General features: G+C 48.8%; 1 protein-coding gene across 2 annotated transcripts in view; it reads right to left on the bottom strand.

Annotated features, from left to right (window-relative positions):
* Positions 1 to 8,252: 8,252 nt before the first annotated feature.
* HOMER3 (homer scaffold protein 3) overlaps positions 8,253 to 25,967 on the bottom strand; it is a 1,163,927-nt gene continuing 1,146,212 nt past the window's right edge. For both annotated transcript variants that reach the window (XM_069649165.1, XM_069649166.1), the window contains exon 9: positions 8,253 to 12,034. In XM_069649165.1, the coding sequence (XP_069505266.1) occupies positions 11,846 to 12,034 (189 nt within the window). In that variant the 3' untranslated portion in view covers positions 8,253 to 11,845. The remainder of the gene's footprint in view (positions 12,035 to 25,967) is intronic.

Here is a 25,967-nt window from a genome sequence, read left to right as displayed (position 1 = left end):
TGCATCAACTTTCACTCCCATATGAGCAAGGTAAGCAGAAAAGGTACATCATCCAGAGAGCATGACAGGGGTTCGGCATGGTCCTTAGCCCAAAAACAGAACCAAGCCTACTTGCTCTTGTATTGATTACTAGTGGAGTCTTTGCAAGCTTTCTGAATTATTGGTACATTTTGTTGAGAAATACCCAGATGTTTTAAAGTGAGCTCTTGGGGGACCACGCTGAGTGGGCAAGTTTGACCGCAGTCGGGTGGATTGCTGCACCTTTCTGTTGTGTTAATAGGTGAAGATGCTCTGTCTGTAACTGAATTGGCACCGACTGTGACAGATGGAGTAGGTCCGATAACCACACCCTGGATGGCCAATGAGGAGCAATCAGAATAATGCTGCAATTTTCTAAATTCTTGAAATTGCGAACAATTCTTTGAATGAGGGGAGTTGGAGGGAATGCATATCTCCAGAGATGATCACATGGAATCTGAAATGCATCCCCTAAGGATGTCCTGCCCTGGACCTGTGTAGGAGGCAAAGGGGGGACATTTGGTGTTTTCCTCTGCAGCAAAAAGGTAGACTTCCAGATGACCCCACCTGAGGAATATCTTGCTTAGTGCTACTTGACTGAGCTCCCACTCATAAGAAGCAGTTGCCAGCCTGCTCAGCCTATCTGCCTCTGTGTTGTCCTCCCCTGGCAGACGGACTGCTCTGAGGAGAATGCCTTGCGTTAGCACCCAGTTCCAGTACTGAACTGCTAACTTGCATAGAGCAGGGGATCTGGTCTTTCCCTGCTTGTTAATATAATACATCGCAGCAGAGTAGTCTGTTCTGATCAACACCACCTTGTTGTGTATCATGGTCTGTAAAGCTATGAGAGCTCCAGCTAGGGCTAATAGCTTCAGGCAGTTTATGTGATGTTTTTCCACATTGGAGCACTCACTTCCCATGAATGGAATGAGATAGCAGAGTGCCCCTCCCCTCCCCAACCTTCCATGGATGAGTCTGTTGTGATCATTACTGAATGAGGGACTGGTTGGAATGGAGCCCCCCTAATTGCATTAGACTCTAGTTCGGTATGGCTATCCTGTCTGACTGGTTTCCTAATTCCTGGTCCCAAGAGCTTGATAACTGCATCTGAACAACTCATTTTGAGTCTGGCGAGGGGAACTGTGAGGACATAAAGTATAAGCCCCAGTAAATGCTGGTACCACCATGCTTAGTAGGAAGGCCTGGAGTGAAAATGCTTGATGGCCGTTTGTTTGAATATCTAAAAACCTCTTCCCGGTATGAAATATCTTCTGTGCTAGCGTGCATCATCTTATCCCCAAGAATATGAGATTTTATGTGGGATAGAGCACCGATTTCTTTTGATTTATTGCGAAACCTAGGTCAAAAGCATATCTAATAGCCTTTGACTTGTCATTGTCACTCCCTGCGGCAGACTGGACCAGATTAGCCAGTCTTCCAAGTAGGATTAAATACGATGCGCCTCCTTTCTGAGGAGAGAGGCAACCGCATTCATGGTCTTGTGTGAAAACACACAGAGCCGCGTTTAGACCCAACAGTAGGACCATGTACTAAAAATGATGGCCCATCAAACTAAAACATAACATCTGTATGTGTGGAGGCCAGACTGGGACATGCAAATAAGCATCCTTCAGGTCCAGGGCACACATTTATTCTACCATGCACAGAGCATCGGCAATGTGAGCTGGCGTCACCATCTTGAACCTTTCTAAGGGCAGTGAAAGGTTGAGGTATGAAAGATCTAGGACTACTTACAGGCCAGCCTGTTTATTTTGTGGATCGCGAAGATCCTCGAGTAAAAACCCTTCTCCCTGATTCGAAGGGGAACTGTAGCCACCACTTGGTCGTGCACCAGCTTCATAATTTCTTTCAGAAGCCGCTGAAGAAGGGGGGAAGGGAGATGAGAGTGGAAATGGAAGATTTGGAGGGAGTGGTAGTGGAACACCCCTGGAAGCTACAGATAGTAACCATGGGTTTTGAAAAATATTCTGCCATTAGAGCACATGTAGAGACAGCCTGCCCTCCACTGGGGTATTGTGGGCTGGACGCTTCCCTCATTGTCTTTTTAGATTCTGATGCTTGCGAGGAGGAGAATGGCTAGAAGAGACCTTTAGAGCACAAGCACTGTTTTCGTGATGAGTACTGGGTGAACGGTCAGGCAGCCTGGCCCTCCTGTCCTGGAACCCCCTGAAGCCTCCAAATGATTGGGGACTTTGGTCTGATCTTGCTTGTCCCTGTGAGAAGCCTTTAGCCACAGGCATGGAAAGTATGGCTAACGATTTCGCTGTTTGAGTACTTGTCTTTTTCTTAGTGAGCTGTTCATCTGTAGAGGAATGAAAGAGCTCCAAGCCCTCAAAAGGTAGATCTAATGTCCTGTCTTGGACATCTGACGTAGACCTGGTGCCATGCATCCATGCTGAATGTCTCATGTCTGTGCCGATACATAGCCCTCTACTTGCTGTATCAATGTTTGAGACTGAGGCCTCAAGTATGTCCTGTCATATAATATTTGCCCCTGGCAATTGTGAGAAACCTGAAGGTTTGCGCCGATCTGTTATCCAGGTGGCCATGACACGGCCATTGCTTTTGGATCCAGTTCCTGGGGATGGACCAGTGCGGGAGGATCACCTGGATAGGGGGGGTCTTCGGGACGTGGAAGGGGGACACTGGATGGTGAGATGCAGATCCCCTTCCCTGTAACACCTTTACCCCATCCTACCCGGTAGGATACGTAGGGTCTCAACTCCCCCACCCCCTTTTTCGGCACAAACTCACAGACAACTCACTCACCTTTTGCATTGTCCACAAGGCCTTCTGGGGCCTGGGACCAAAATATCTCCAGTTTCTCTTCTGAAGTATCTTCCTACACTAGAACTGGGGGCAGATCTCTCTCTTCAGATGGCACCTCCCTCTGGAACAGCCTCCCTGCCTCTCTGAAACTTGAGCAGAACCATCTCTGGTTACGGAAGCAGCTCAAAACTTTCCTCTTTGCTTCTGCCTTCTCTCCTCCACTTCCATGCATATCGCCTTTCTGATACTGCACTGGTTTCCTGGCTACCCTCTGAACCACGGGCCCAAGTCCGTACCCTGCCAGTTGCACACCTGGCAACACTGCACTTGGGACTGTATCTGTAACCCTACAGTGCCCCTACCAGCACTATCCAACACTTGCTGTCTGCACTTAACCCTTGCACTGCCACCTGCTGGCTGCACTTTTTGTGTTTTTGATGTTTCCATCCTATGTCCTGCATTTGCTCCTCCTCCCCTACCCCTGGCACTTCTCCCATTTGCTCTCCCTTGCACTTGCGCGATCTCAATGTCACTGGCCTAGTAAGATCGTTTTATTGTGCCCCCTTGCTCCACTCCCCTGCCTCGTCGCACCTTGATACACTTGTGTATAGGCGCGATATAGATAAAATATATCATATCACTGTGAGGGAAAATGGACTACCACCCGAACCATATACCTGACATGTCCCACTACAATGGTCAGGCAGGATCAGGCAATTACTGATCATTACACACACCTGACTTCCATCACACTTTCCCACACGGATAAAAGGCAGAGCATGAAAGTACACTCCGAGCAAGGCAAAGCAGACAAGGAAGCAGCAGTTCCAAAATGGCAGTTTAATACAAGGCGGAAGACGGCAAGACCGAAGAGGATTGCAAGGAGGGAAACACCCTTGACCTTTTCACTGACAAAATGCATCTTTCATGAGCCTTCCAAAGTAAGAAACATAAGAACAGGAATTAAATTGAGAGAATTGTGCATTGTGTGTCGGAGGTACCCGGGGCTCTCCTGCGTCGATAGGCGAGGACAAGCATTTGCTGCAGTGGTACTTTCCTTCACTCCTACAACAATGCAGCACCAGTGAAATCAGCACAGCCGGTGAGATGGGGAGACTGTAACCAGACCGGTCTGTGTGGAAACCAACTTTGCGAGTGGGAACATTGTATGAAGAAGATTATTAGGACAGCAGATGAGTGAATGAACTTTGAAGCTAAAATATGATACCGTAGACAAAGTGGTCCGGAATCACGTGGGTGCTCATTCGAAAGCCTGTTAGGTATCCAACCGAAAGGGTGTGAACGCTAAAAGAAAGAAATGTGAAATCAAAGTGGTCTTGCAACGGGTCTTGCAAGGGGTCAAGCCGAACACCATGCACATTCGAAAGTCTTCGATATTTGATGGAAAATTGAAATGGGTCTGAGCTCGGCTGAGGGAGTCTAATTGTGTAGAAGGGATCAGAGCCCGGCAGAGGGGGATCCGGGGTGAACCGTGAGTCACCCGAACAGGAAGAATCAACGAACATTGTGCAATAAAGTGAAAGGTGAAAGACAGGCTCCAGCTCTGCAGAGGGACGTGTGAGAAACCTTGAGGTGTCTCACCCACTAGTCCCCGGAGATCTATCATCCCGGTGACCAGGACACGGTCATCGCTATTAGATCCAGTTCCTGGGGGTGGACCAGTGGGGGAGGATCACCCGGATTGGGGGGGGGTCTTCGGGGAGTGGAAGTGGGACAACGACGGGTGAGATGTGGTACCCCCTTCCTTCTGGCCCCGTATCCCCATCCTACCGCGTAGGATACTTAGAAGCTCTACCCCCCTTTTCCAACACAAACACTTTCCCACACCGTGAAGGACAATGGGCTAACACCAGGGATGTTTACCTGACATGTCCCAACACAAGAGTCAGGCAATTGACCATAACTACGCACGCCTGATGGCCCTTTCCCGTCCCCACAGGGATAAAAGGCAGAGCACAAGAGCACACTTTGAGCAAGGCTGAACGCATGAGGAAACAGCTGCCAAGAACCGGCAGTTCAAACGGAGGAGTAAGGCAACGAGACTTGGAGGGGTGACAAAGGAGGAACTGCCCGTGCCCTTTTCAACTCAGCCCTGTGAAGCCTGCAAAAGGGAGATCAGGAAGTCCAGCTGGCATGGGGTGCGGCGGGTGTCAACGGCACACAGGGTTCTCCCATGCTGATAGCCAAAGCGAGAGGAAGCGAGTGCCGTCCTTGATTCCCGAGACAAGAAACTCCAATAGTTCAGCACAGCCAGTGAGTAGAAGATTGATAGTAAAACCGAACTGTGCTGGGCCCAATGTTGCACGTGGCAACCTTGTTGAACCAAGAACGTGTGTGTTTTGAACTTCAACGAAAGCCTAGTAGAAGTTTCAGAAGCACAGTGGTGAAGGTGTCCGAGCGCTCATTCAAAGGACTCTAACTGAAGTCTTTTTAGGTTGTGTTGTGTGTTGAAACTACGAGAACCAAGAGGCCTTAGGAGAGGCCAGTGTGAAGTGTCAAAATGGCCCTACGAGGGTCAAGCAAAACCCTTGTACACTCGAAAGTCTATGACGCGTTGGAGAACACTGATTGAACGGTGGATGTGTGACGCCTGACTGGGTGCTGGAAAACCAAGGGAAGTGAATTCCGCATAGTGTTAAAACACCCGTGAGCATTGTGGTGATAAGTGTGAACCTGACTGAGGGATGTCCACAATGAATAGTTGTTGAAAAGAACATTGGAACCTTTTTGAATTATAGGATTTTGAGCGAAAGGCCATAGTGAACCCGATTGAGGGAGGCTTACTTTGCAAGAAGGATCAGAGCCTGGTTGAGGGGCATCCAGGGGGCGAAGAGCAATTGGCCAACGTGATGGATTACAAAAGGAACTTTTGTTTTGTTTATTGTTTATGGTGCAGCAGGCCTTCCAAGGCAAGAGTCTATGTAGCAACGAGACTTGGCCCCAGGAGGTCCTGGCATCGTTGAAAGGAACTGTAACCTCGTGCTGGCGAGGCCCAGGTATGTGCTGTGCTGTGCTTAAAGATCCTGCCATGCTAAAAACGTGGGGAAGGGAGGCCCCAGCCCTACCATCCTGACATCATTTGGTGAACACTTTTCTTTTCTTGTGAACATTATCCAACACTATTTTGTAATTTAGTTGTAAGGATTGGCAATAGGTTTTTTAGTATAGGCCCTTTTTATTTGACAAGACGCCACTAGGCCTGCCTTATTATTTGATGTTCTTAGCTTGGTCCCATCTTAGATTTAGGTTTAGATTAGGCATTTTACTCACCCATTATACAGTTTAATAAAAACCCTTGAACTGTGATCACTTGTGTCTGTCTTTACTGTTTCCACCTTAAGTTCCTTACAGAAGCCTATGTGGAACTCTATGGTAAAAGGATCAGAGTCCGGTTGAGGGGGATCCGGGGTGGAAAGTGAATCACCCGACACAAATACTTGTGAAAATCTAGAAGGGGTTATGTATTTGGTTGTATCAGGCACTTTGAGTGAAGATACTTGAGAAGCAAGGAGACTTACGCTCCGGAGGCCCTGATGCCAAAGAGTGAACTGTAACCTTGTGCTGGAGAAGCCAGAGACAATGCTATGCTCCAGTGTACTGCCTTATCCCATGCTAAAAACGAGGGAAAGGGAGGCCACCTGCCTGTAAACTTGACATATCATTATGAATACTTCCTTCTTTTTCATCACATAATTTCCCACACTATTTTGTTTTTAGAGGCAAGGATTGGCAATAGTTTTTTTAGTATAGAACCTTTTATTTTGACAAGACACCACTAGGACTGCGTTATTATTATTTGATGGTCGTAGCTTGCTCCCAGCTTTAGATTTAGGCTTAGATAGGCGTTTGTCATACCCTTTTGAAGTTCAATAAACACCCTTGCATCTGTCCTACTGCTGATGCCATGCCTTCCTTCCACAATCCTGTCTTAAATGCTGCCTGGAGGTGTACAGGCAAATCTGTGAGGAAGTCACTGATCTCTCTCCACAGTTTCTGGTTTGCTGCAGCAAGCAAAGCATCTGCATTTGCTGGTCTTCAGTGCAAGCCCGAAAGATTCCAAAAGCGTGTCCTCTTTGGAAAGGCAGGCTGCAGCTGAAGTTGCTGTGGATGAAGTAGCAGACTCTTTTGAATATAGTTACACTGCTGCCACAACAGAGCAATGGGGTTGAGGATGGGAAGACAACAGAATATTTTCACCATCCAATTGTCTAAAACAAGCATCTAGTCTCTTATTAGTAGGCTGAGAAGAGTGTGGCTTAATCCACAACTTTTTTTTGCCACTTATAGGACGTCCAGTGGGCCGCTGGTAGGCGGGGTCAGTTGGGCATGGTCACGCGCACGGTCCCGCCTCCACAAGCTCTAAATTTAAAGCGGAAAAGCACATTTTTGTGGGACGAAACGGTCCGGTACCATCCCTGTACAGGGACTCCCATACAGTATTGATGAAAGGGGACAGGAGGTAGGAGAAAAACACCTTACCTTTAGCGCCAGTTTACCTTTGCCCTTACACCCAAGAAACTTAATTGTTGACACAAGTGCCTTTGTTTGATCAAGGTAAAAATACAAACAGTTGCTTACATCCAACTTATGAAGCTTACTTAAAAAGTCTAGATTACAAGGCCGAGAAAAGAGCACACAAAGAGAAACTGTTGGGTTAAGATAAAAACAGGAAAACATCAAGCACAAATAAAGCTTATTTTACCATAGTAGGTGGGATTCCCATTGCGTGAGGCCATTCGACTGGTAGGTGTACCAGGTAGATGAACCAGGTAAGTGATCTTATGAATGCTATTTCCATTTGGGCTGCATAGATTGTTTTCAATCATCCACTCTTGCATTGGAGAGGGGCAGTTTGGTACTTTTTAGGATTGGGCGGTGTAAACATACGTTTGACTGAAGACAAGAAAGGCTCAATGAAATAAACCAGTCTAAATACGATTGCTGGAATTGGGTCATGTAATCCTGGGTGATAACTTTCAACCTTTATTTTACCTCCCAACCCTCCCCACACAAGATGGGGCAATGGCACAAGGAACAGATTGCATGGCCTCCATAAGGATTGCATTTTTGGTTCATGCACCCGCCGCCCTCCCAGCCCCTCAAACTTACTGTGTGGAACCACCGGTCACATAATGTTATCTTTTGTTTACTTAGCCTTATATAGTGCAACTTCTGACATTCTCATGGTCTCTTGGCGCTTCATGGCGACACCATTGCAGATGCCTCCGCGTTAAATGCAGTGATGCCATTGGCAGCGAGTCAGTTACGATGGGTGAAGTAATGGTCTTCCAGGGGCAACCCTTTACTATAGGTTTTAGATGGAACAGCAGAATCCACAAGCACGTGGTGAATGAAATTGCAGCAAGTTTCATGCAAACAAGCAGGTGTGTCTCACTTCTGGATAACAAGACAGTACAAGACCATGAGTTTTACATTCACTTTATTTTGGGTGCCACCACCCCTTGCTTTAAAATCACTCACCAGAAAGTATAAATACTGCAGCCTACTTAAAGGGTAATTTGTTTAAAGATATTATTGAAAAATACAATAGGTTAAGAACTAGGCATTTAAAAAGCGTATAATCGTACAGTATTGAGATTACATTTCGAACCATACAGGTTCTCAAGCCCCTGGCTTTCAAACACTTCATTCCAGGCCCCAGACTGCGGTAATCAGACATGGTGGAGTTGCGGTCCCTTCCAGTTTGTGCTTGATGAGATAGCATTAGGATGCTCTGCCAATCTGAAGAGATGAAAGTTCTCACTTCAGACATGCCCAAACTATGTGATGCTGAATGGGAGATGAATATTCACTATCTGTGAGTGAGAGGGAGAGAGGCCCACATGGTAGCCGTGTATTTGGAATTTGGGGGACATCGTATACCATTGTTTAGATATGGGACCATAATACACGATGACCAGATATGTATATTTATATTATAATGCATGATAAATGAATGTATTTTGTTTAACAGCACTACAAGGAGAGGCCCCACAATTCATAGGTGTGCCGTTCTCACTTAATATGGGGTTTTAAATCTTTGGAAAAGATAAAAAAAATGACAATTTGGACAGACAGATTTGCTATAAAGACTGTTCTGCTACCAGGTTTTACAAATAACCTTCATGACAGTGTACAACATCTGGCAATGTGATTGTTCCTCCAGAGTCACTCTGGTCCCCAGACGTGCGGCGCGACATAGCGGATCCATTGCTGCCTGCCACCCTCCCAAGGGTGGCTGCATGCATTCCCTTCTTACTCTTCTACACATCTTTGTTGTTATAAGAGCAGCTGTAATGCAAAGTAAAAGGGACTATTCCCTCTACTCACAATATGCAAATGGGCATTACATCAATTTCCAGGACGCGCCACCTTTGTGTCGGTTGAGTGAAAACATGCTACTTGGTTGGTATTTTTCTTGAAACCTGATTTGCTTTCCTTCTTTTTTCTTTTACTTCCCTTCACTGTATGAGCATCTTGACAGCACAGTCAAAGAGGTGAATTGGAGTCTGTGCCCATTGGTTCAAAATACCTGTACAAAGGCCTTTATAAGTGTGGCGGCTGATCCCCTCCAGTAGAAGGCAACAGTGAAAAACACCAATGAGTAATTTTGTACCTAAGAAGACTCAATCCAACTCTTGCCAGTCCTGGTATGATTAGGCATTCCTGACCACTTTTCAGCCTTGAACCTGCAAATGGCCACCTGTGCCTGGATGGATTTTTTTCTGGCCTTACTAATCACACAGAAGGTTCCTAGGGTGAGCAGCGCCATTGTACTCTCAGCCTAGCCCATCATGTTAACAACCTTAAACCTGACACAGACGCAGGTGCCGAGCGCTTTGTTACTAACACAGATGCTTCTTCCCGCCCCAAGCCTTGACAGGGCCACTTGACCTATAGACCATTGTAGCAACAGGGTGTTGGCTCGAGGAAACAATCGTCACCCTGTCTACGAGAAAACCACATCAGCCGGTGGAGATTTTGTGACTATATAGATATTAAGGTAAAGGTTGGTGAGGGCCAGCCAGAGTGGGTGCTGTGCCAGTGGAAAATGTCTGTCATCCGGATGCATCAAGCCTCTCAGGTGTCCAAGTTCTTCTTGCACAAGCATGCAGTGGTCCGAAGAGGATAGACCGAACCCAAACGGCAATTCTCTGCTGACCTATTTAGGCCCCCCAAACACATAACTGTAACCAGAGGAGATGGGGACAGCGTTGAGTTGTTAAACAGTCAGGGCGTCCAGATCGTTGCTCATGGAGAGAGAAACGCAATTCGGTATACAACCTTTCAGATCAGGCACAGAGCAGGAGAGGCAAACTCACAATAGCCTTGCTTTCAACCTTGAGATGGGTCGAAATTCACTGCAAATCTTGACACACACTGCACCCACCAAGAAACAAATGTAAACGAAAGAAGCTGTGCTCAGATGGAAATGCACCAGTGCAGCAGAATACGAAGTAGGAATAAGAAACAGAATATGTTTTTTAAAAGTACTGTCTTCAAATTAGAGACTTTGCTCCATCAAGCAGACAATCGGCGTGTAGTGCAAATGGTCCAAATTTGGACAACTCATTTCAATCTGCCCACTTTGAAGGAGGATCACTGCTTAATTCACAGATTGTTGGTCCCAGAATGTATTTAAAATCTCATAATTTGTAAACATTTCTCAGTATTTGGGGGTCAATGTCAGGTCAAAAAGGTGCATAAAAAGTGAGCACACCCTGGGATTGCTGGTAATCGCCTTATGAACACAGTGCCAAAGACTGATTGGTCAACAAAGAAACAGCTAGCTATCAGGAGTGATCTGCTCTGTGAAGAGTTCTGGGTACTGGAGATGGCTGGTTAATTAGAGACTAGGGTTTGGTGAAGACAAATCGTCCTACTTGGCATACGGTTTACCACAGTATGCTAAGAATCGCTGTTGGGGGACTGATCTTTTTCACCCTACCATTAAAAGGAGAGAGAAATACCTGCAAAGGTAAGTAAAAGCAGCATCCAGAGATTCCTAATAGCAGGTTCAAGCTTTTTTAAGATTGGAATGCAGTAGATATAGGCGTGGCTGGCATATCACAGATAGGAAATGCGACCATGCATGAGGGCAACAACATATTGCTGGGCAAATCTATAAGAAAGAAGTGTTCGGGCCTGGAGGAAATTCTAAATACAAAAGTAGCAAACGTACCTAATTTATGCATTCAAGATAAAGACCAAACATTATCTGTGCAAATCTAGAAATCTGTTGCGTTCATACTACTTGAAAATAAATCATCTCAGCTTCAAATATTAGGCAATGTCTGTGCAGTACCTAGGGGCTAGGAGACTGTACTAATATTCCAGTTGTTAATATAAGATCAGAGGTAAGAAGTAAAATTGGTTAAAGTCTAAGGGGTTACAATTAAACAGACAAGTCAAGTACGAGAGGTAGGGACACCAAATCCCTCGGATGCACAGGGAGTTTTTGCTCGGAGACCTAAAGGCGGCTAATTGAGTTGACTATAATGGACGGTGGAGTGCAAAGTTAATGAACCGCATAAGGCATGGGCTGGTAGGAGCGTCATCGAGAACGGTAGTGTTTCAATCGTGCACTCAAGGAATTCACTCACAGACTGACTAGGGAGAAGGCTTGTGGTGTTAGTGCTGCTTGTAAACACTAAGAAGTCAAACAATCAGTTCAAGTGTTAGTCAGCAACATATTCCAATCTTCCTACGGTCCTGAGTGGGGAGCTACTACAAAGCACCTTAAAAACTGCAATATCTGTTGAGGCATCTTGACCTATGCTAAGCTTTTAAACCACACCTACAGCAGGCCAATCGAAAGCAAGAAGGTAGCTTCCTTTGCACTTCATGTCTTGGTGCGTGACAACAGAACATCTGTAGGGGGCGCTGGCTAGACTCGGGCGCTCACTGCATCTAATGAGACTACTAAACCACCAGTTTCAAGAGACGATGGCGCATAGGCTCCTCTTTTGCCCGCATGTGCTTTTGGGACTGCTCGGTGCCCCAACCAGTCAGCGGTTCAGTTGTTCTCAACCAGCTTGGCTAAACCCTGCCGTAGTTCGCTCAGTTCGAAAAGCTTGACATCCAACTGTTCGCCAACCTTGGTGACCTCACTCTGCATCTTCTCACGTTCTGTGAGGACTTCCTCTAGCATTTGCTCTGCATGCCGTAGTTGTCTCTCGAGCTCCAAATTCCGGGATTCAGCCTCCTGTGAAGAATAATTCAAATACCACAGTTAGTCAAGAACAGAAATTAAACCAATACATCCTGCACCAAACCCTAAATAAAAGCAGCAGTGAAATGGGGTTTGTGGGAGGTGGTTGATCAACAGGAAAGAAGTAGCGGGGTTAAACCATCCAAATGACCCACTTCCTATTTGGTTAATTAACTCACATCTCAACAGAATCTGTATGTACACACGTTTTAAAACAATCAGGGTTCTATGGATGGCACTGTGAGACAGGCATGGTATCAAGAGATGACAGACAACAGATGTAACAGTTTTGAAAATCTGTATTAACTTAAATGTCAGGATAGGTGTAAGCCTAACTTGCCCTATAGCTATGGTGGGGATTGCCCTACCTAAAGAAACTAAGGATAACAAGAGTTCACAGCCACCACACCTTGGACGCTGCTCAGACACAACTGCTGCTTTACACTATGCTACTGAGCTCGAGCTTCCTGACCTCTCGGAACTGGCCTGCAGGGTCCTTCTCCTGCTCTCTTCTCTTTCTTGCACACCACCTTTTATACACTTGGACCCTCTCAATGGGTTTCAGGTGCAAGTTCTGGGTTTGGCATGTCCGACCATAATTATCCCAATCAGCGAGACATGCCTGACCTTCAGTCATGTAGTCATCCGGATCCCTCTTCTTCGTCCCAGTACTATAATGGTGTTTTCTAGAGGAAATGTGGATTACTCTTTGCGTCTTCATCTTTACAGAACTTTGGGGAATTTATTTGGAAAAAAACAGTGCATGAGTGGGAATACCCCCTGAAGGCGGCGGGAGGGTATGGTAGGTCAGTTTTATGAAAGGGGGATACCAGGTCTCACCCTCAGGGATCCCACTCCTGCTTGTTAAGGACTTTCTACCCAAGTGACGTTCACACCTAGATTTAACCCCGGGGTCGGGTTTTGGCAGCCTCGCCTTTCTCTTGGGTACCTGTGGGGGCCGGGGGTCCTAGGAGGGCTAAATGTGAGAACGCCCTCAGATTTCTCACAGCACTTCATGGGCATGGCATTCACTCGTGTCTCCGACTTCCTCATCACTGCTCATCACTCCGATCTCTCCTCGATTCTCACCCACCTAGACAATGCTGAAGGCAGATCAGGAGGTCAAAGACCTGCTTTCCTACTCACACTCTCCAACGTTCACATCCATAGCGCCACTCTTGACTGCATTGCCTCCTACCCGTCAGACAAGTCCTCGCTCTCTCTCTTGGAAAATTGATGCCTTCTCTCACAGCACACTCTAAAAGGGGGTACTTTGGGTGTATGTTCAATGCCCACTTCTCCTCATACTATATGCCTCCTCTTTCATCAGCTAATCTCTTCCTTTTGCTTCCCTCACCCCTTTTCATCGATGATACCCAAAATATCTTCTCATTCCCACCCTCCATCTCTGAACCACCCTCCTGTATTTAAACTGTTTCTCTGCCATCCGTTACTGGGTGGCATTTCAATGCCTAATGCTCAACTCTTCTAAGACCAAAGTCATCAAGCCCTCCGGCACCCAGTGCCACAATCTTCTGCCTGACCACCTCCCCCATAGCTTGCAACCTTGGGGTCCTATTTGAAAGCAAAATAAAGCATCAACATGTCACTACCCCCTACTGATGACTACCACGATCCAACTATATAATTTACGTATGTTCTATCCCCACCTAACCTACCACTCTACTAAAACCTTGATTTCCCGTCTTGTCCTCAGCAGGCTGGACTACTGGCCAAGCCTCTGCCCGGACCTTACTCTCCACTTGTTTGTCCCCTTCACCAACATACTCAACCTTGCAACTTTAACACTCTACAAAATCCCCAGTTCCTCTCCCATCTCTGTCCATCACCTCCAAGCAGGAAGGCACACATTTCAACATTATGCCATCTACCCATTCTTCCTACTTGGTTTTAAATCTATACAAGAGCTGCTTACACCCCACCCACCAGCAATCAAACTGGGCTAGCTGGTTCTCCATTTACTCCCTCCCCGCTCACGGTTAGTTCCCCACCACACCTACACTGCCGCTTGCTATCGTTCCCTCACATCTTACTCCCGACCAGTGATACAGCAACTTAGCCTCAATTGAGGCATTAAAGACTGCTCTTTTACAGTGGAATTATCTCTGCTCCCTAATCACCTTACATTACCAGCATAAAAGAATTACAAAAAATGTATAACATTTACTATTAATCTGGGAGGTCCCCAGTCACTGCTTCCACATTTATTATCCCACACTACTTGTATCACATTCTACTGGCTAATTACTATATTGCATTGTAAAATAACCAGAAGAAATATTGCTGCACAGTCTGATAGTTTTTCTAATAATTATATAAAAATACAAATAACAGATTTGTTTTGTTTTTTGTTGCAGCTGGCACCTTTAAAGCCTAGGTGCAACGCATGGTTCAAATGTAGCCACAACCCCATGGTGTTACTGTCCCTTATTAACCACTTGCTCTAGAAAATAAAGGAAGCACAAACATGTAGCACCCTATTTTAATTCCAGCTTTCATGCGATTCAACTATTGCAGCTTTCCGGTATTCACTGTATATTTTATTATGTGCCTATTCCAGCCATGGTTCGTGTGAAAGCAATGGAATGTTCTGTATTCTTTGTAATGAATTAGACACCACTCTTGTGTCTTGGGACATTGAGCTCTAGTCTGATGGCACCTGCACTGTTCCGTGTGAGGTTGTTGGAGGCTCCTGTCTCAACCAAGATGGCACTTACATTGTGGCACAGTGACCTTACCAAGATGGCCACTGGATATTCCCTACGTCAGAAGGGCGATGTTCTTCTGAAGCAAACAGTGAGACTGCATGTCACAACTTTGCTTCCCCTGTTGCCACAACGCTTGTTTCCCTTGGCTCTCGCCCCTTCTACTCTGGTTATTTTCTCCCATTTTCCTTGTGTTTCCTGATTGCTGCTCCCTCTTCTTGTTGCTCCTGAATCCGGCTTTTGCCACCTGTTTCCTTCGGTCCTTTGCCTTGTAAGCCCCTGTTCCTGCTGTTTGTGTACTGCAATTCCTGCCTCTTCAGCTACGGCCCATTTCCTTTTGGTTTTTATTCCCTTTCAAGGGGGTTTTGCCCTGCTATTGAGTTGTTCCTTAAGTGAATCCCCCTTTTTCCCCCCTTTACATCAGGGCTCGAGGTGGCTTCCCGAAAAGATAGACCCTATCTCTTTGCTGAGCGCCACCGACCATCAACCCAGGCAAGGCGAGTTTCTCAGAGTTTACGACGCCCAAAACCTGGACAAATGGCTCAATTACAAGACCTTTTGGCTGTCATTCAGAATTTAACAGTTGAGGTACAGACTCTCAAAAAGGAGAATGCTTACCGATGACAAACCCTCATCGCCTGTGATGCCTTGCCTATGAGTCCCTTGGCCGTTGGTCCTCTGATAGCCAAGTACCACAGGATCCCAAGAAACCTAAATCGTTTTTTTTGTATGCCTGTACTGTGGTATTTTCATTTAAACAGACCATGTTCCAGTCTGACAGATTGAAGGTCTGTTTCATGATTATGCATATGACTTCTAACACCCTTGTTTGGGCAACTCCATTGCTCACCTGAAGCGACACTATTCTGAACAACTACAATGGATTTGTTGCCTCTTAAAACCTATTTACATAGATCGGACCCAACCTATTCGAGACATGAAAGGCTTTTGGATTTCCATCAGGGCAGTCTTGATATACTGACCTATACTATTTGTTTTAAACTACTGGCCTTAGAGGCTGCTTGGCCAGAAGATGTCCGTTTCACCCTATACTGAAGAGGATTGATTGATGAGCTTAAAGATGAGGTCACTCGAACTCTGCATCCTTTGAACTAATCCCTGTGATCCTGCAGATTGATTTCAGTCATAAGGAAAGGAAGACTGAACGTAGGAAAACCTGCAGTGGTACGAACCAGTCTACACCTCCTGGCAATACGGAAACTACAATCTCATTACCTTCAGAGACTATGGAACCTATGCAAACTGTGAAAGCACAGGGCCCTTTGCTGAGATAAGACCTCCCAGATGGAACAAGGGTCTCTGTATGTATTGTGGTCCGTCCACAAACCTGTTAGGATCATGCTCATTGGCTCCTCCCAAAAAACACCTGCACCTAAATGGGACTACAGTTCGGGAGGTCGAAGGTAGTCTGTTAGTGGAATGGTCTACAACAGCACCTTCTTACCTTAACAATGGAACACCTTTATTGGTCATACAAGTGACGGTTTGGTTTTCTCCTGAGTTGGTATGGGAAGTACCCACTATGCTTGATTCAGGAGCAGCAGGTGCCTTAGGGACATATCCTGGGCTATTCACATGATTGTACCCTGCAGTGCCTTGGCTTTGGCGTTACCTGTTGAAGGTGTGAATGGAAGACTGGATGGAAGACTGTTGGAGAGAGATCCTATTACCGACAACACTGTGGAATTACAGAAGCAGATTGCTCAGCAATGCAAGTCCATTTGTTTTGATCTTTTCAAAACTGCACACTATCCTGGTATTTTAGGCATTCCTTGGCTTACTCAACACAACCCCTACATAATCTGGGCAGCTCCGACAGAGTATTGTGCTACCACTTATCTTAGCAGGTTTGATCCTCCTGCATATCATTGTAAAGCCTCCCCTATTGCACCACAAGTAAAAGGTATCATCCTTTGTGCCCTCCCTACTAAGTCAACATTTCAAGACATCTTTCATAAGGAAACTTGTAAAGCATCGCCCGCTCACCGTCCTGACTGTGGCATTAAGCTTCTCCTTGAGACTACACCCCCTTTCAGCAGGATGTTCATCCTTTCACCATCGGAAAAGGCTTACTTTGATGAAGAATTACCCAATGGATTGATTCGGGAGGCCACATCTCCTGCGGGGGACTCCTTGTTCTTTGTGGCCAAAAAAGATACTTCAAACCTCTGGCCCTGCATTGATTATCGTGGGCTAAATCAGATCACTCGCAAGGACAAATATCCCCTCCCACTAATTCTTAGAGGCAGTTTGTGGTGCTTCTATTTTCACCTTGGCACTTTGGGCCATTCACGATAGACAAGACTGTCAACCCTGCCGCCTTCTTCCTGGTATCTTTTTATCCTGTGTTTCACTACTCTCAACTGAAGCCCTTCTGCACTGATGTTACTTTGCACAAGATGAAAACCACCCCTGTGTTAAGAAATCATCACAAGGAGTACGAGGTCCAGCAGATGCTTACAGATCAAAGGATTGAAAACAAAAGGCTTGAATGCCTTTTTTTTTACTCCAAAAGGACCGAAAAAAGGGGTCGATTTTTTTTTATGGGGGGGAGGGGGTCCCCCCAACCACCGGTTTTCTTTTTACAAAAAAACGTTGTATGCATACTACACTTAAAAAATATATAAATAATTAAAAAACATTCAACCCTTATTTTTTCGATCCTTTTGGATTCGAACAAAAGGGCATTCGATCCTTTATTTTCGATCCTTTGACTGGACACCCCAGCAGATATGTGACTCCAGATATCATCGCAAACAGTTGCAATACCTGATTGACTGGAAGGGGTATGCTCCTTCTTAACGTACTTGGGAAAGGGCTTCCGATGTTCACGCCCCACTTTTGGTACGATGGTTCCATCTCTGTAACCCAGGAAAACCTGCTAGCCCTGGGTTTGGATGGGGGCATCATGTCAGATGGCACCCGTGTCATTCTGCATGGGGACATTGATGGCTCCTGCCCAACCAAGATGGCACTAAGATTGTGCCGCAGCGACCTTACCAAAATGGCCGCCGATACTCCTGACGTCAGAAGGCTGACATTCTTCCGCAGAAAACAGTATGGCGCTTCTATTCATTTTTGCGTTATAACATTGCATAACTATTTAAACATGGGTTAACATAGAACCAAGTATAACACATCCCCACTATTTCTCCCCCCACCCACCTCCAGTTTGAGTTCTTGTATACAATTCGCCTAACGGGTACTTGAAGAGCGTAGCGTGTTGTTACGATTAGTCACTTTGCACGCCAACGTTTTGGGCCGAGCATTAGGCAACTCTCAGTTAGTCCAGTGGACCGCGGCCTGTCGCGTCTGGGGGGGGAGCCCCCAGTGTGAGTGTGTCTCACTAGGCAGGGCGTCTGTATTTATCAAAGAAGGGGAGCCATATTTCCTCGATATTTTACTTGGACTCATCAATCAGATGCGTAAGGAACTCCATGTCGTAAATGGCCCGTACTTTAATGACACATACCTTTTCCCCCGGCATACCGGGGCTTTTCCATTTCTGTGCTAGACAGCACCTGGCCGCCACCAGCATAACCTGTAACATGTGGTACTGGGTGCCCTCATAACCATCTCCTGTGTCAATTGCAAAGAGTAGGAGCCAGGGGCATGGCGACCTCTCGACTCCGTCAACCCCTTTGATCCAGGATAATACCTCTCCCCAATACGTTTGGACCACCGGGCACACCCACCACATATGGATATAGTCCCCCCTTACTGTCCTATACTTCTAGCAATGTGGGTCGTATCCCGGCCTCATTCTAGCAATCCTCTGCGGGGAGTAGTACCATCTGAGTAATACCTTAAGGGCCTGGTGACGGTATTGGAGCGAGGCCGTGGATCGATTGGCCCTCCTACACATTTCAGACCACCTTTCATCATCAATTTCCTCCCATAGGTCCCTCCCCCATTGTGTACGTGCCGGTGGTGGATCCCATGGGGCGGAGCAGAAAGTCTGTAGAGGTGAGATATCACCCCCCTAGAGCCCCGGGCGGAGAGGAGGAGTTTCTCAAAGTCAGTGAGGTCTCTCCTAAGGGTATCCCCTACAATGGTTCAGTGAGGACTCCTTTGAGTTGGAGGTACCGGAAGGGGGACAGGGTACCTATTCCCAGAGCTTCCTCCAAATCCTTCAGGGGTAGAAACGAGCCCCCCACCCAGAGATGGCCGGTCCTGCCAAGGCCGGCCTCTAACCACTTTTGAAACGTGGCTGGCTCTGCTATTTTATCTATGAAGGGGGGGCCTAGATGCAGCTCAGTGGAGAAGGCCAGGTTGTGATCCAACGGTAGTAACCTAACTCCCTCCATAGGGACCACAGCACTTTTTGGACTGGGTGATTCAGAACCCTTCTAGGAATGTTTTTTCTCAGGACCTAGATCCATTACTCTACCGTAACAGGTGCAAGGATCCTGTTGCCTATGGCCACCCATTGTTTTTCTGTACACGGGGTAAAGAGGTTGATCAAAACCCTCAACTGGGAAGCTCTATGGTATGTTTCCAAGTCTGGGTATCCCACCCCACAGTCTTCCTTTCGCCTGGTCAATACCTCGTAGGCGATCCTATGTTTTTTACCCGACCAGAGGAAGTTAAGGAGGACTCGTTTTGTTTCCGTGAAGAATGTCTTGGGGATCTGTACTGGGAGCATTTGGAAGAGGAATAATAACTTGGGGAGGATTACCATTTTTATAAGATTGAGGCGTGCCATCCAGGAGAGGCCTGACCTTGCCCATCTCTCTATGTACTTTCTGATTGGGGGGGGGAAGTTGTCTGGAAACAAACCATCGGGGTCACACATCACCTGGACCCCTAGGTACCGAAACCCGTCCTCCTGTAGTCTGAAGGGGAGCCAACTCACATAAGTTGCCTCTGGATCTGACAGATCTCCCCCTATGAATGCCACTGATTTCCCAAGGTTAACCTTGTACCCTGATAGTTCACCGTAGCCCGACGGACCTTGGAGGATCCTAGGGACCGTCTGGGACGGCCTCATGATGTAGAGTAACGCGTAGTCTGCAAAGAGGCAGATTTTGCATTGTGTGTCTCTTATGTGTACCCCCCTGATGGCCTCATAGTTGCGGACAGAGATTGCCCATGGTTCCATCGCCAGTGCATAAATTAAGGAGGACACTGGGCATCCCTGTCGTGTACCTCGCTCGAGGGGGAACATCCTCGATTCCGTCCCGTTTGCGACCACTCTAGCCGAGGGAGAGGAATAAAGCGCCGACATCCAACCAAGCCACCTCGTACCCATCCCCAGAGTCGAGAAGACCTCCCCCATGAAAGCCCAGCTGACCCTGTCGAAGGCCTTCTCTGCGTCAAGGGCCAAAAGAAGTGCACCTTCCTCGTGAACCGCCCTGTAACTGAGCACATGGAGAGTTTCCGCATATTGTCAGAACCCTGTCTATTTAGGACGAATCCCGCCTGGTCAGGGTGTATTAAGTGGGGGAGGTAGCCTTCCAATCTGGACGCCAGGATTCTAGCAAAGATCTTGGCGTCTAAGTTTAAGAGCGTGATGGGTCTGTGCGACCCGCACTCTGCCTGGTCCTTGCCTGGTTTGGGTATTACGGTGATTAAGGCCTGTAGGAACGTCAGTGGGATCGAGTCTCGGTTTCTGACTTGGTTAAACAGTTTGGCCAGTGGCTTCACCAAAATCGATTGGGTCTGTTTGTAGAAGTCCTCCGTGTAGCCGTCTCCCCCTGGGGCCTTTCCCGCCTTTAATCTCTTGATGGCGCCCTCCACCTCCTCCTCTGATACCTCCCCCTCCAAGGTCTCGAGCTCAGAGTCAGACAGCCGGGGCAGGGGGTGATCTGCCAGGTAAGTCCAGATGTCCTCCAATGATTCGCGCTCCTGTTTGGAATAGTGTTTGCTATAATAGTCGGCGAAGCACTCTGCTATTTCCTCCCGGCCTCCACAGATCCTACCCTCCCTGTTCCTGAGGTGGGTGACCTCCCCTCTCCACTCTGCAACCTCAGGCCCTTTGTGCCAGAAGGGTCCCCACTCTATCTCCCCACTCATAATACCTTTGTTTGGTGTCCCTCATCTTCTTGATGACTTCCCCTATGAGGACCGTGTGGAGCTCTTGTCTTTTGCCCTGCATCTCCTCTAGGAGAGCCTCTCGGTCTTCCCTGGGGAGGCCCAGCCTGGCTCGCAGGACACCCAATTCTGTTTGGATCTTGTTCTCAATTGGACCCCTTTCCCGCTTGCGCCTTGAGCCCTCAGCTATTAGGAGGCCCCTGAAGGTGGCCTTTGCAGCCTCCCATACCACGGCCATGTCAGTCTCCCCATTATCATTTGTCTCGAAATAGGCTATCATTTCATTCTTCATGAAATCCCGAAATATGGGGTCTCTAAGGAGTGTGTCATTACATCGCCACCTGGAAGATCTCGAGGAGACGGGCAGTGACCAATTGGCTAGGAGTAGTTCATGGTCTGTCCATGTTATAGCTTCTACCTTCGGTTGTTCAACCTCCCCACTCCCCTCCTTGGAAACTAGCAAAGATAAATTCTGGTGTAGGTGCAGTGTGGGGGTGAGAAAAAGGTATATCCACCCTGGCCCGGATGTGTTTTGCCATACGTCTACCCAATAGTGTTCCCTCAGGAGAGTCTGCATGGCCAGGTTGTCTTTGGAGATTCCCTTGGGCGCTCCCCCCTTCGCCGACCACCAGTCCAGATGGGGATCCATTATAAGGTTGAAGTCCCCACCTAGTATCGTGGCCCCCTCTGCCCATTCGTCCATTACACTAAAGATCTGAGTAAGGAAACGTACCTGGCCGGAGTTGGGTGCATATAGGGTGGCCAAGGTGATGCATCCCCCCTCACAGGTACCCTTAACACCCAGGAATCATCCCCCGAATCCCCTCTTGGTTTCCACTCCCGTGAGGCGGAGCGCTTTGCCCAGAATGCCCACCCCCTCCTTCTTGGAGCTCCTGTGAGAGGCCCAATAGTTACTACCAATCTCCTTCCCCTTTATCTTCGACTCCTTCCCTTGTTTGTAGTGTGTTTCCTGTAGGAAGAGGACCATTAGGCATTGTTTGCGAAACATATTGCTTGTGAGGGACCTCTTGTTCTGGGAGTTGAGGCCCTTAACATTCAACGTGCCTATTGTCCCTTCAATCATTATCGTTTTTCATTTTGTGCTCTCTAAACCCCTTTGAGTGTTTGCTATGAAGAACCCGTTGTGGAACATGTATCCATGGCGCGAGCTGGTTTTCCCCTTTCCCCTTAACCCCGTCAAAAACTCCACCTCCCCTCCCTCCCCCCCTTCTAACTCCCTTACCCATTTTGTAGGGCATTCGTCCCCGCCACCCCAGGTGGGGTTGAAGTGAGCAACGAACCGCCAGGGTTGCTACCCTGGCCCCGGGAAAATATTTGGTGTGACGCTTTCCATCATGCCTTGCCCTACAGCGTGTTAGCCCCTCTGTGCTGAGGGCGGGGACCCAGCAATGGTGCCCCCTCCCTTCAATTCCCCCCCGACCTTGGTATATGGTCCACTCCGCTTGGCCCTCATAACGCGTTTCGTGGCGTGGGGCCACAAACCTCATTTCTCAAGGGGAAGAGTGCCAAGTGTCACTCAACCCAACAACAAAACAGCCTCTGGGTAGGCAACATTACAACTTTAACCTGGGTCATTCGAACAAAAACCCGCCAACCGCGGTAAAAACATGAGGTGGCCAGCGCAGTCCTCGGACCTCTGAGAGCCCCGGAGGGTCATGAATTAAGCCTCAGCCTGGTGATTAAGCCTTGAATGCTACACGTGTGATCATGTGGGGCCTCCCCGGTCCGTTGGGGGGATGTCTGGTTTTCTGAAATTTCTGTGAGCCCTTAACTTTTAGCTTCCCTTGAGAGAGAGATCTGGGCCCTGAGGGGCATGGCCGTGATCCCTGTCGCTCCCGTTCTGGTCGCTCGATGTTCCTGCGAGGTCGTCCGTGGCCCTCTGAATGTCCACTTGCGTAACTAGCTGGTACCTCTGACCCTGCCACTCAAACGCTAGGTAGAATGGATGTCCCCAGCGGTAGCGGACCCCCTTCTCCTGTAACCATCTGGTGATGGGTCCGCATTTCTTCCTCATCTGGAGTGTGAGGGCTGAGAGGTCTTGATATTTTGTCACCCTGGAGTTTCCATATTGAATGTCCCGCAAGGTTCTCGCCCTCTCCAACAGCCTGGCCTTGTCTCTATAGTATCCTGCCAGCACCGAACGTGGGCCCCTACCGCCCCCGCCCGCCCGATGGATCCTGTCGAGCAGGAGCGTCTCACCGGAGTCCGACCCCAGGACGATCCTGATGATGTCTTGCACTTTGCTTTCCAATCACGCCTGGGTCTCCCCTCCGTCTCCACCAGGCCGAAGATCCTCAAGTTGTTCCTCCTTTCGCGATTTTCCATATCATCAACCTTGAGCCGGAGATCTTCCTCACGGCGCTGCAGCTCCTTAAATCTAGTTTCCATTTGCGTTTCAAGGAGGTCCATTGATGCCTGTTTGTTCTCCACCCCTTCCATTCGGTCCTCTAGCGTGGAGACCTTGGCCGTGAGGTCGGCCAGTTTGGCGCCCATATCTGTCCTCATACCTCTGATCTCCTCGAGGATCGTCTGGATGTTACTCTGCATGGTATTCATGTCTGGGGTTTGCGTGGTGGTGGGACCGGTCTCCATTTTAGGGTGTCCTGGGGTGAACTGGTACTTCGCCAAAGTTTCTTTCCAGCTCATGGGATTTCAGTCATCTTGAGGTACGGGAACCTCTCGGGGCGCCCCCTGACGTCTTCCCAGGGCCCAGGGCCGTTTGTGCCGTTATTTGGGGCAAATCCTTGGGGTTCTCTTCAGATGTTCAAGCTGTGTGTCGGTCCCTGAGCCCTGTTCCGTGGCCCGCCAAGTTGGTCTCACCAAGAATACACTCACCCCTGTCCCGGCCCTGGGTCGGTGGAGCTCCTAAATCTTCTTAGGTGTCCCTCCCGGGGGGTCTGGGTGGTCCTTGGCTAGCGTCTGAAAGTTTGATGTTGGGGGTTCCCCTCCGAGGATAGGCCCAGCCTGCTTTGCTCTCCTGTGCCCCCTTGATGCAGTGAGGGGGTTGGTGATTCCATGTGGCCTCCTGCATTACCCCCGCAGGGGGCCGCTGGTAGGTGTGCGGGCTTCAGCTGGGCCCCCTGAGCAGAAAATGTCCCACTTTCTCACCTGGAGTAGTTTTACTTGAGTGGTTAGGTAGGGCAGCGCCCCAGACGTGTGGCAGGGTGTTGCGAGTGGAGCTCCTTGCAGCGGGGGGCCCTGTGTGGCTTTGCGGCGTGAGGTGGGGAATCTGCGGCCCCAACGCTCATAGGGCAAACGCCCCCATGTGGGTCCCGCTCCGGCCACTAGACAGGGGGAGAGGTGGGGTGCCAAGGCACGCTCCCGCGACGGCCCAAGCCTGTCCCAGTGTTGTCACAGGCTCCCCCGCCCTTTGATGTTGCTCCCGTGTCGGCCCAGGCCGGCTTATGTCTGTGCTGCTGCGGGTGGTGGGGGGGAAGGGAGGACACGGCCCCCTGGGCGCCTCGGTTGTGTGTGCTGGGATGTGCGGCAGGCTGTAGTAGGTCCTCTTCTGGCCACCTCCCCCGTTCTAGTGGTGGCATGCCGCTTAGCTCCAGGGGCGGGGGGGCGGTGAGAGGACCGCCGGCAGAGACCTCCATAGGGCCAGCGGGTCCCCGGGGGGGGGAGGGACCCAGCCTCGCTGTGGTGTGTCGGTGCCGCTTCTGGTGTGAGCAAGCGTGGGTAGGATGTCCGGCTCCCCCTCCTTTGGCGCGGCCGGCCACCACGCAGTCTGCGGCTCGGAGCTTCTGCAGAGGCGCCTGGGGGAGGGGGAGGACAGAGGCCCGCGAGCTGTCAGTGAGGGAACGGAGGCACCTCGAGAGACTGCTCCAACTCCCACGGTTTCCTCACCGGGTCCCCTTCGGGAATTTCGTTGGTAGTTGGGGCTTGTTGTTCGTTAGGACATGTTTCTTGGCTTGTTTCCCGGGGCCATGTGGGGAGCTTGAAGTTCAGGCAGCCATCTTGCCTGCGCCCCCTGGTGGCCTCCGTATGGCGCTTTTTAGGATAAAAGAACACAACAGCCGTTAGACTGTGCATCGCCACTATGCTTCCCCTGTTGCATTGACGCTTGTTTACCTGTTCTCTCGCTCCTTCTCTGGATCTTCTTTTCTCCTGTTTCCCTTGTGTTTACCGCTACTCCCTTCTCTTGTTGCTCCTGAATCCGGCTGTTGCTACCTGTTTTCTTCAGTCCTTCACCTTGCCAGCCCCTGCTCCCCTCGTACTGCAATTCCTGCCTCTTCAGCTTTGGCACATTTCCTTTTGAGGGGTTTTCCCTTCCGAGGAGTTTTTCCTTAGATGAAACCCCGTTCTTGCCCCGTTTGGGCTCTAGGTGGCTTCCGGAAAGAAAAGACCCTATCACTTCCCTGAGCGCCACAGACCATCAAGCCAGGTAAGGCAAGTTCCTCTGCGATTTCCCAAAAACGGTTTTGAGGAGGTTGACAGTTGGAAGGATAGAGGAAAGAGCTGGAGCAGCACAGACCCCTGGGACGCGGCTGCCTCAGCCACTCCTCGCCATCCCACTAAAGCCTAACGTGACACAGGTGAAGTGAAGGAAGAGAGCAGAAGCCATAGCCATGGAACTTGGCATGATACAAAGCGCTTGGCCAGGTCAACAGCATAGAGGCCTGCGTGCTGGGGTAGGAAGCAGGGGAACTAGGCTGCTTGAGTGGGGGCAGCCAGGAGGAGTTAGGAAGTGGCGGTGAACCCCTAAAGTACCCAGTTGCTGGGGTGGAGATGGGAAGGTGATGGGAAGACTCAGAAGAAGATCTAATGCAGGCCTGCGCCCCCAGAGCGTAGCAAGTACAGGTGCCTGAGTGAGTGCTGTTGCTGAAGATGCAGTGTTGCTGCTCAGTTAGCAGGGTCTGATCAGAGTTTTGGCAGACATTGTGCTGCCATCAAAGCAGTCTGGAGAAGCAGCATGCCGCGGAGGCATGCTATCTTGAAGAATTATGGAAGTGTATAGTGTAGAACTACAGTGGTAATCCAAGCAGAGAAGCACTGGTTCCCCTCTACTGAGGTACAGCGCACAGAGGGAGAATTCTCGTAAGTACCCAGGCATTGGGGGTGAAGTGTACTGGACAGAGCAGGCACGCTTGTCTTGAGCTCTGCTGGGGCATATGGCAGTGATTTAG

The sequence above is a fragment of the Ambystoma mexicanum genome, chromosome 1p (assembly GCF_040938575.1).
Source record: "Ambystoma mexicanum isolate Mex_15411 chromosome 1p, UKY_AmexF1_1, whole genome shotgun sequence".
NCBI classification, from domain to species: domain Eukaryota; kingdom Metazoa; phylum Chordata; class Amphibia; order Caudata; family Ambystomatidae; genus Ambystoma; species Ambystoma mexicanum.
Note: the sequence above shows the minus strand (reverse complement) of the source record. Positions and strands in the feature narration are given on the sequence as shown.